A 10,719-nucleotide genomic window follows, 5' to 3' on the forward strand; every position below is an offset into this window, starting at 1 on the left:
CATCTAGGGGTAGAAATAGTGGAGCCAGAGCCAGACAGGAGCAGAAATGCTCAGCAGAATGGCCTGAATGAGCTGCCCAGGTGGAAGGAGGCCATGGGAAGCCAGAGTCAGGGAGGTCTGGTGCCAGGCTGGGTCCCCAGAGACTCAGGGTACACCTGCAAGACATGGGCCCTAGCAGCTGAAGAGAGCATGACACAGCACCTGACACTCAGCTTGCTCTCCCCAGCGTGCCCCTACACTCCTAGGGGGCACCCGCCCTGCCTCACCCTGAGACTTTTACAGAGGCAGATGTCAGCCACCAATCCTCCTCCAGGCGGCCTCCACCCAGCATCCAAGGAGTCTTTTGGAAATACTGGCTCATGACCCTTTCCTGCTTAAAACCCTCCCATGGCTTCTCCCTCTGCTTTGAATCAAGTCCCAACCTCTCACCATGTCCTTTGAGGTAGAGGCCCTGCCGAGTGGCCCCAGCTGTCCACACAGCCTCATCCCGTGCTCCCCCCAACCTCATCTGTCACAGGGCCCTCTCTGCTGCTAGACTCTCACCCTGGACCCCTGGGGACTTGCTGTTCCTCCAGCCTGAAACACACACACACACACACACACACACAAATTCCCCCCCAACACCCCACATCTGGCTCCTTCCCACCATGCTGGTCTTGCTTAATAGCCTATTTCTCAGAAAAGATTTCCCCTTTCTGAAGCAGACCCCAGTCCTTTTCCCTACCAGCCTCATTCTGCTCTGCATCTTCCCTCGTTCACAAGGTGCCGAGCCACAGAAACCATGAGCGTGCCAACACGTGCGGATCACTTACCTGGGCCAGTTCTGTTCTCCACATGTATTAAGCACTTAATCCTCTCCACAGATGTAAAATGCAGCTGCTATGATTATCATCCCCCTTTTATGATGAAGAAAATGACATATAGAGAGGTTAAGTCACTTGCTTAAGGCCACACAGCCAGAAAGAGGTAGAGCCAAAAAAACAGAAGGCAGCCCAAGTCATGTTTTTGAGCAAATGAATTCCTATGTCAGAGGCAAGGGAAGTGAGGTGCAGAGGGGCGCAGGGTCAGTAAAATCAAGGGTAAACCCAAGGTTGCTTGGGGGACTCCAAAAGCCGCAGCAGCTCCCTGGCTTCTTGTTGCATTGTTGCTGTCTGGCAGGAGAGCAGCACCCAGTCAGCAAGCATGGGGAGAACAATGCCAAGCCTCAAGGTTGTCAGCCTCCCTCATAATTAACAACATATGCATTAAAGGCAGCTCCAAGGTACCATTAAATACCCATTAAGCTAGCAAAAATAAATCCAGAAGGTAAAACTCGGATTGGCACATGGTGAGGAGAGAAGCACATGTACACATCACTGGTGGCTATCAAAACAGCCTCGGAGTTCCAGAGACCAATAAAACCACCAGACCCAACACTCCAGCATCTGGGAACATGCCCTGAGGAAGGAGCCCGAGAGGAAACAAAAATAGAAAAGTCTCTGAAGCTGCCTCTAGCCAAATGCTGGAGGCACCCAGATGTCCACCAAGAGAAGACAACCAGGCTGTGGCTTGTGGACAAAACCCCCAAATCCCTGCCTTTACATGGTCCACTCAGGCCAGACCTGACTCCCCTCCCTCACCTCTGGGCTGTAGCAAGGCTGTTCCCACCACCTAGAACACCCTTTCTGCCTCTGTTCACTGGACTGTCTCTTCATTTCTAGCCACAGCTAGAAGTCATTACCCCCTGGAGGAGTGGGCTGGTGGGCAGCATCCTGTCATACCCTGAACACCTAAGTCTGGGCTTCCCCTTCACAGCCCCCCTCCCACACACTGTAAGCGCTCACCCATGGTTTGGTACCCCCCGTGGGACTATAGGCATGTCGAGACAAGCACCAGCTCCATTAGGACAGGAGCTCTGTGCCTGGAGTCGCACGGCATCTCCGTGTCCCTAGAGCCCAGCAGGGGACCCGGCACCCAGATGACGCTCGGCAAATAGTCACAAAGTGCAAGACACCTAATGTGACCCGAAGGGCTCATGTGGGCGAGCAGAGCCCTGGAAGTTGAAACACACCTTTCATAACTAGTGTGTGCACACGCCTGTGGCTCAGAATAGACGAGCAACTTCATCTTGGGAGAAGTCACTGAGATTCAAAGTCTATCTTCGTAGTGGGGACAGTAGTGCAATTTGGTGAGACTAAATACCACTCAATTGTGTACTTTAAAAAAAAAAAGATTTTATTTATTCATTCATGAGAAACACAGAGAGGCAGAGACACAGACAGAGGGAGAGGCAGGCTCCCTGCAGGGAGCCCGAGGCAGGACTCCATCCCAGGACCCTAGCATCATAACCTGAGCTAAAGGCAGACGCTCAACCATTGAGCCACCCAGGCGTGCTCAGAACTGTGCACTTTTAAAGAGTGAATTTTATGATATATGAATTATATGTCAAAAGTTCCTCCATCCTTGAAGCTGAGGGGGTGGCCCACGAAGACTAGTTTAGGCAGGGCCGGAATAGACATGGTCCTCAGCTAACAGGATCCACCGGGACCTCAAAAGGTAGAGCACTTAGGCCAGCTGTAGGAAAGGGAGGGGCATCCCAGGTGGTGAACATTGTCAGGAGATGCTAAAGAGGCTGGAGGCCCCCAAGGCTGGGGAATTGGGGTGACTGTGGCGACTAAAATTACAGGGAACAGGAGAGAGGCTGGAGAGGGATCACTGGGGATATGATGTGACCACACAGGGACATGGGACAGCTTAGTATGTGTCCCTGCCATGCTGATGGGAGTGGCAGCAGGTGCTCCCATCCTTTGGGGGCAATGGAGCCCCCAAAGGTCCCTGTGCTCAGACACGATCCCTGTGTAGCCCACAATGCTCATTTCTTCCCAGTCTCCTTTTTCCCTTTCTCCTTTAGCAATGGAACCCCTGGCTTTTTAGTTAGAAACATGGCAGCCTCTCTCTCTGTGTGTGTCTCTCACTCGCTCTGTGTCTCTCATGAATGAATAAATAAAATCCTTAAAGAAAGAAAGAAAAAGAAAGAAAGAAAGAAAGAAAGAAAGAAAGAAAGAAAGAAAGAAAGAAAGAAAGAAAGAAAGAAAGAAACATAGCAGCCAGTAATAGAGTTGACATTTCCCAGCCCTTCTTGTAGCTAGTGTGACCAAGCAACTAAGTTTTGGCCAGTGAGATTTAAGTGGAAATGATACATGAGAGCTTCCAGAACACCTTCTTAAAAGACAGCTGGTGTGGACCTTCGATCTCCTGTTCCCCATTTCCTCCTTTTTTTTTTTTGCTGGCTGGACTCTAGATGTGGTGGCTGGAACTCAAACAGCCACATTGGATTGTGAGATAGAAGGCAGATGTTTAAAATGGCAGAGTCGGGGGGATCCCTGGGTGGCTCAGTGGTTTAACGCCTGCCTCCGGCCCAGGGCTTGATCCTGGAGACCCAGGATCGAGTCCCACTGCCTCTCCCTCTGCCTGTGTCTCTGCCTCTCTCTCTCTGTGTCTCTCATGAATCAATAAATATCTTTTTTTTTTAAGATTTTATTCATAGAGACAGAGAGAGAGAGAGAGAAAGAGAGGCAAAGACACAGGCTCCATGCAGGGAGCCCAATGTGGGACTTGATCCTGGGTCTCCAGGATCACACCTCAGGCTGCAGGCAGCACTAAACCGCTGCGCCATGGGGGCTGCCCAATAAATAAAAATCTTAAAGAATTCATGAGATTCAAGGTCCATCTTCGTGGTGGGGAGCCATACGGGCTGCCCCTCAACAAATAAAAATCTTTTTTTTTTAAGATTTATTTATTTATTTTTATTTATGATAGACACACACAGAGAGAGAAAGAGGCAGAGACACAGGAGGAGGAGAAGCAGGCTCCATGCCAGGAGCCCGACGTGGGACTCGATCCCGGGACTCCAGAATCACGCCCTGGGCCAAAGGCAGGCGCCAAACCGCTGAGCCACCCAGGGATCCCCTAAAAATCTTTAAAAAGGGCAGCCTGGGGGATCCCTGGGTGGCGCAGCGGTTTGGCGCCTGCCTTTGGCCCAGGGGCGCGATCCTGGAGACCCGGGATCGAATCCCACGTCAGGCTCCCAGTGCATGGGGCCTGCTTCTCCCTCTGCCTGTGTCTCTGCCTCTCTCTCTCTCTCTCTCTCTCTCTGTGACTATCATAAATAAATAAATTAAAAAAAAAATTTAAAAAAAAAAAAAAAAAAAAAAAAAAAAAAAGGGCAGCCTGGGTGGCTCAGCGGTTTAGCACTGCCTTCAGCCCAGGGTGTGATCCTAGAGACCCGGGATCGAGTCCCGTGTCAGGTTCCCTGCATGGAGCCTGCTCCTCCCTCTGCCTGTGTCTCTGCTTCCCCCCTACCCCCGTCTCTGTGTCTCTCATGAATAAATAAATAAAATCTTTAAAAAAAAAATCTTTAAAGTATGTATGTATGTATTTATTTATTTAAGAGAGAGAGCATGCACAGAGGGGCAGAGATGGAGAAAAGGAGAGAATCCCAAGCAGATTCTGAGCTCAGTGGAGCCAGATGAGGTCTCAGGACTCTGAGATCACCTGAGCTGAAACTAAGAGTCAGATACTCAACCAACTGAGCCACCCAGGTGTCTTTCTAGTTCTTTCTCTACTGACATGCAGGCTGCATGGTGGAGAGCAAGGATTCTTTTGTTGTTTTTCTCTTTTTAACCGTGTTTTGTTTTTTTACTGCATGCTAGGCACTGTGCCCAATGCTTTACTTAAACTCTCTCATTTGTTCCCAACAGCCATATGATGTAGGTTGGATTATTCCTACTTTAAAGATGAGGGAAGCAGAGAAACTAAATAGCCTACCCAAGGTCGGCAGCTTTTTTTTTTTTTAGGATTTTTGTTTATTATCTATTTGGGGGAGAGAGAGAAAGAGAGCACACACGCACAAGCAGGGGAGCCTCAGAAGAAGATGGAGAAGCAGACTTCTGGCTGAGCAGTGAGCCCAACACAGGACACGGCCCAACCCCAGGATCATGGTATGAGCAGAAGGCAGATGCTTAACCGACTGAGCCCCCCAGGCACCTGAAGATGTGCACATTCTAAGGAAAAGGGCATAACTCTCAGCAGCTCCTCAAAGGGACTCCTGACCCAGAAAAGGCCAGAACTACTAATACCAAGTAAAATCCTTGGCCTTCCAGTTCAGAGTTCCTGTGCCCTTGGGAAGGTCAGGACAGGTGGGTGAGTTTTATCTGGAGATGTGTTGGGTGAATATCTCATGGTTTAAGATTAGCCTTTTGGGACACCTGGGTGGCTCAGCCATTGAGCGTCTGCCTTTGGCTCAGGGTGTGATCCTGGAGTCCTGGGATTGAGTCCCACATTAGGCTCCCCAGAGGGAGCCTGCTTCTCTCACTGTCTGTGTCTCCACCTCTGTGTGTCTCTCGTGAATAGGTAAATAAAATCTTAAAACAAACAAAAACATTAGCCCTTTGGCCACCAACAGCCCAGGAAGCTCACGCCTACACTGCCCTGCCAGTTACAGCTCCAGGCCTCCAGAACCCACTGGTCTAGGCCACTATGCCCTGGCCTGCCCTTTATCTACAAGCCTGAAATACAACAGGTCCACCCAGGAGCTGAAGCTCTGCCCCATTCTCTTATAATGTGATCATTGATCCCAGGGCTTCCAATATCCACAGCAGCTAACAGGACACCACCCACCCCAGCAAGCTAAGATAGGTGGCCACCCGCACTCACACCTGACTCCCATCATGCTCACCAAAGGGGCTACACAGGCCCTAGAAGCCTCCTCAGGCTGGCCAAGAGGTCCAGGAAATAGCAACAGGACCCTGGAGGTGACACTCACTCTCAGAGGCCTTCCTGGGCCTCAGACGAAGAGTCCAGGAGCGAAAGAAACAAGCTGCTGAGTGGCAGCAACAGAGACTGGCTTGTGCTTACAGTGGAGAGGTGCCAGGGCAGCATAAGCTCTGCAGGGAAGAGCAGTAGGGCACACAGCCAACGTGACAGGAGGCTCAGAGAGCCTAGCCGCTGATTCCAGCACTCTCTCCACCTGAGACCCTCAGGCTCACACCCCCCAGGATCATGAGGATTTTTACTACACCTCAAGAGGCAGCTCTAAGTGTCCACCCTTCTTAAGACTATGAGCTCCTAAACACAGCAGAGGCCTAGTGATTGCTGCCTGATGCCAAGTGCAAGACTTCCCACAGGCAAAAAGCAGAGGCCCAAGAGCAGGGCCTACACACAGCAATGGCCTGCAGCCCCAATCCCTGCTGGCCTTCCTGACCCACAGCCCCTCACAGTACAGCCAGCACCAATCAGGCCTCACTGGCATCTCCTCCTCTACCCAACAACTCACCTAGACTCCTCTCCCAGGAAGCTCTCCTGGATTAAGCCAGTACTGCCTCCACAGATGGAGCCCTTTCTATCAGTGGGGCCCAAAGTGCCAGAAGCCCTTCCTGGGGTGCAGGTGCTCCTGGGAGGGGTTTGACACGGTCTAAAAGAATGGTGGGGCAAAAGCCTGGCCCAGGTTGGGCGGTAGCTAGAGCCAAAGCTCCTACCCTGAGGTTTAAAGTCTACATGAAGTCAGCCAACACCCAGAGATCAAATGCAAAAGGTCATTGGGGCACCTGGATGGCTCAGTTGGTTAGGTGGTTAGGTCTGCCTTCGAGGCAGTTGGTTAGGTCTGCCTTCAAGGAAGGTCGTGATCCCAGGGTCCTGGGATCAAGTCCCAAGCCAGGATTTCTGCTCAATGGGGAGTCTGTTTCTCCCTCTCCCTCTGTCTGCCACTCCACCTATCTATGCAAGCAAGCTCTCTAATGAAGAAAAATCTAAAAAAAAGAAAAAGAAAAATGTCATGGCTGCAAGCCAAGTTTGTGTATGCCTAGGGCCTATTCCCTCTACACAGACTGCTCTGTCCCTTGCTCTTTGGACCACTGGCCCTTTCCCAACCTGTATATTGATGCTTCATAACACTTCATTCAAATGTTCTCCCTATGTCCTTAATAAAATCAGGCCCCCCACCTCATTAGTACCCCTTAGGCTCCTGCCCACTACCTTCACAGTTGTGATTGTCTTAAGGCCTGGCCCTCAGCAAATCAGCAATTCAAAATCGAGGAGTAAGGGCACCTCAGTGGTGCAGTTGATTAAGCATCTGACTCTTTTGATTTCAACTCAGGTCATGATCTCAGGTTCATGAGATTGAGCCCTATGTCCAGGCTCCAAGCTCAGCAGGGAGTCTGCTTCTCTCCCTCTGCCTCTCCCCACCCCCCACTACCCCCCAATACACCTGTACTCTCTCGCAGATAAATAAATCTTTAAAAAAAAAAAAAAAAAAAAAAAACAAGGACTCATTGAGAACCTGAAATGTTTATTGCAGAAATTTGGTCACAATTCCCACTGGGTGGACCTCGTTGAAGTTGGAGCAGAGTGGGCCCTTTGTCCAGGGCTGGGCAGGTGCAACATGAAAGAGTGGAAGGAGTATATCTGGGCCCAGGCACTCAGAGCTGCGAGAGGATGTTGGGGGCCAGGCTGCAGGTGAGGCCTGTACCATCTGGCTCCACATTCAAGGACTTCACTATGCCATTCTCTATCACCATAGAGAACCTGCCAGAAAGAGAGACTGGGCCAGGGGCACTTGGGTAGTGCAGTGAAGCATCTGACTTTTGGTTTTCGCTCAGGTCATGATCTCAGGTTCATGAGATCAAGCCCTTCATCAGGCTCTGCACTCAGCATGGAGTCTGTTTAAGACTCTCTCTCCCTCTCCCTTTGCTCACCTCTGCACACTTGTGTGCATGCTCTCGCTCTCTCTAAAATAAATAAATCTTTAAGAGAGAGACACCAAGCCAATTACAACAGCCTAGGCCTGAAGGCTGGGAATGGAGGTCGAAGGGGTGCAGGGGAACCCCACAGAAGACCCTCCTACTTTTACCTCTTGAGCCGATGATTTCCAAAGAGAGATACCAATGAATCATCTAGTAACAAATCTGTCTCCTAAAAGAAAAAGCAGAGACAAGGCTTAGAAACTTCCAGAATAGACCAAGCCCTGTCCCCACCAGCTGTTCCTCACATTAGCCATGTCCCTCCCAGTTCCTGTGTCCAAGGCCCGGCACAGGGACCACCCTCTAGAGTGGGGGTTGCTGGTGTGCACTCACCTTCCCAAAGGCCCCAGTGGGGTCAGCCAACAGCCTAACCTAAGGAGAAAGTAAAGGTCAAAAAAACAATCCCCTGCCTGGCCCCTGACCCCCTGCAGGGTCCACATCTCACCTTGCCTCCTGAGTTATGAGCTCGTCCCCATGCCTCAGTCACGAAGACATCATTAACGCTCAGACAGGCTATCACCTGGACCCCCTTGGCCTTCAGAGCCTCAGCCTGCTCCATGAATCCTGGCAGGTGGGTCTAGGAGGGGAAATGAAGGGTCAGCAGAGGGATAACTGCCTCTGCTCATTGGCCTACCCTTTATCTCCAGGCAATCCTCATTTCCTTTTGAATATCTTTGATCAGACCGTTAGAAACGCGTAAGCCACAAGGAAGCTCAGGTCCAAACTCGAGTGTTTGGTAGTCACCATGAACTTCATCCCAGGAACATGACTATACTTTATTTACCCAAGCACCTTCCATGGTGCCCATCACCAGCAACATCAAGAAGACAGGTGGGACTTAATCACAAGACCCTTTTCTCCTGCATTCCTGATGTCACTACCTTTTCACCACCTCCACTTATTTTCTGAGTGCTCTGATAGGCCTTCTGTCACCTTATCTATGTGTTCTTGTCGCAAGCTGCCCTAGGACTTAGGAACAATACAGATGTGTACACAAGATTCCAACCAGGGAGTCCCAGAAGGGTGGTCTCACCTTGGAACAGCCAGGGGTAAAGGCCCCAGGGACTCCAAACAGCACCCCCTTCTTGCCCTTGAACAGCTCTGCCAGGTTCACCTTGTTCCCAGGCTCCCCTTCAAAAACCATCACCGAAGGGATGGCATCTCCCACCTAGAGGGAATGGCTTCATGAGGAGTTACTTTGGTTACTTCAAAAGTGAGCAAAGATGACTAGAGATAGGCCAGACAAGGAAATAAGGAGTTGGGGAGTGAGGGGGTGGGTAAAGAGGCCAAAGGAAAGGTGTTAAACCAGACCAGGCAGTTCCTTCTAGTGGAGCAGAGTTGACAGAGTTGTAATGTCCTAACCAGCCAGTTTCCAGCAGTCCCTCCCTGCCACCCTACCCTCTTCCCCCCACCGCCTGATTACTCCACATCCTCCAGGTTTCAAGATGGCCCTATTCCTTTCACCAGTTTGTTGGTGACAACAGAAAATGGAGGAGGAGGCCTCTCTGGGTGTTGCAAGGGATTGAGTAATCAAGGAGTCTCTTTCTTACCAGAAAGAAGTGGGATCTGCAGGCAGGGGAGGAGATGCATGGGGCCTATCTAAGGGGTGAGGAGGAGACGCTGACAACAGGGAGGGAGAGGACCCTGGCCAGGTCTGAGTGTCCAGCTCTCAGGAAGAGAAAAAGGGAGACCAGCAGAAGGTGAAAAGTTGGGGAGGGGGAATAAAATAAAAGGAATTTCTCAAAGGGGATGGATTAGTCTACTTAGGAACGTGTGTGAGGGTTTCATGGAGCCAGAGGAAATACCGGAAGGGAGGACAAATCAGGGAGTGGGAGGAAGATAAAGGAGGAGGAGGTTTCAGAAGAATGTGGAGGGTTCCCAGGATCATTCCAGGTGAGGGTTTGAAAGACTCAGCAGAAGGGTGGGAATTAGCTGCGGGAGAAGCGGAAAGGAGGAGACAAAACAGGGGCTTTAACAGAAAACACCTGTTTCAGACGATGGGGTGAAGAATGATGCCCAAAAACATAACAAGAACGTACAGGAAGGTTTGGAGGGGAGGGGCACGTATGAGGGTTGAAAAGGCGCCCTGCGGCAAAGGAGACGGTTCCGGAAGGCGGAGGAGACCCCTAAAGATGGTGGAGACCCATCTTGGTGCCGCATGGTGGAAATGGAAAGGGGGCGAGGGGAAGGCTCGCGAGCTTTGGGAGCTGTCCAGTGGATGGGGTACAAGTCCCTAAAACTGGCGAGACTGCAAAAGGGTGTGGCTGAGGGAGAACCGCAGGAGGAGCGTCCGGCGCGGCGGGCAGGGGTCCTGAGGGCAGGAAGGAGGGTGATTCTCTCCCCGCAGGCGGGACGGAGGGCACCGGGAAGACGCGCGGGAGGGGAACTCAAGCTGGCCCGGCCAGCGGTCACCTTGATCGGGGCCATAGCGGAGGCGGCGCTTCTGAAACCGTGGGCCCCGCCAAGCGTCCAGTCCCTGCCTCGTTGCTGGCACCCTCCGGCTGTCGACACTGCCTATGCTGCAGACCCGAAGGCAGCCGCGGGGACGAAACCCGAGCCCACCCGGCCGGTCAGGACGTCCAACGAAAGCAGCTGCACGCCGATCCCAGCGCGCACGACCGCCCGGCCCCCGCGGCCCAGGCGCGGCGAGGGGCGGGGCCTAGCAGGATAAGCCCCGCGGGATCCCGCGAGAGGCGGAGCATCAGTCATGCCCGCCCACCGCAGGCTCCGCCACTGCGCAGGCGTCGGGGCGCGAGCAAGGGGCGGAGCTTCTGGGGCGCTCGGCTTATTTACCTCAGGGGCTGGACAACCAGGGCAGTTACAAGTGGGCGGGGCTTTCGACAGCAGCGCAGCTTATTTGCGTGCAAGGATGGGTTGTCGCTCTTGTGGTGGGCGTAATTTACGGATTAACTGCAGCGTTTCCTTACCCGGAAGCGAGGGGCAG

The 10,719-nt window shown here is 52.0% G+C and overlaps 2 protein-coding genes across 5 annotated transcripts in view; both read right to left on the reverse strand.

Moving 5' to 3' along the window:
- Positions 1–8,140, reverse strand: part of CCDC88B (coiled-coil domain containing 88B) — a 27,718-nt gene extending 19,578 nt beyond the window's left edge. Inside the window, exons 1-3 of one of the 3 annotated variants that reach the window (XM_055311638.1) lie at positions 8,109–8,140; positions 7,886–7,947; positions 813–896 (exon numbers count right to left, since the gene is read on the reverse strand). In XM_055311638.1, coding sequence (XP_055167613.1) covers positions 813–836 — 24 coding nt within the window. In that variant the 5' untranslated portion in view covers positions 837–896; positions 7,886–7,947; positions 8,109–8,140. Of the gene's footprint in view, positions 1–812; positions 897–5,716; positions 5,792–6,313; positions 6,851–7,885; positions 7,948–8,108 lie in introns of those variants that run through there. The other 2 variants (XM_055311653.1, XM_055311644.1) reach the window with 2 other exon arrangements.
- PRDX5 (peroxiredoxin 5) lies at positions 7,305–10,438 on the reverse strand. 2 transcript variants are annotated; one of them, XM_055311798.1, is made up of 6 exons: positions 10,188–10,438; positions 8,809–8,956; positions 8,221–8,352; positions 8,109–8,147; positions 7,886–7,947; positions 7,305–7,560 (listed from the first exon to the last, which is right to left on the reverse strand). In XM_055311798.1, exons 2-6 carry the CDS (start codon positions 8,917–8,919, stop codon positions 7,455–7,457), a joined length of 450 nt encoding a protein of 149 aa, XP_055167773.1. In that variant the 5' UTR covers positions 8,920–8,956; positions 10,188–10,438; the 3' UTR covers positions 7,305–7,454. The 2 variants fall into 2 exon arrangements, with proteins under 2 accessions (XP_055167773.1, XP_055167764.1); XM_055311789.1 differs by having other exon boundaries at positions 8,809–8,943; positions 10,188–10,437.
- Positions 10,439–10,719: the final 281 nt, after the last annotated feature.

This window comes from Nyctereutes procyonoides, unplaced genomic scaffold (assembly GCF_905146905.1).
Source record: "Nyctereutes procyonoides isolate TBG_1078 unplaced genomic scaffold, NYPRO_anot_genome, whole genome shotgun sequence".
Lineage (NCBI taxonomy): Eukaryota > Metazoa > Chordata > Mammalia > Carnivora > Canidae > Nyctereutes > Nyctereutes procyonoides.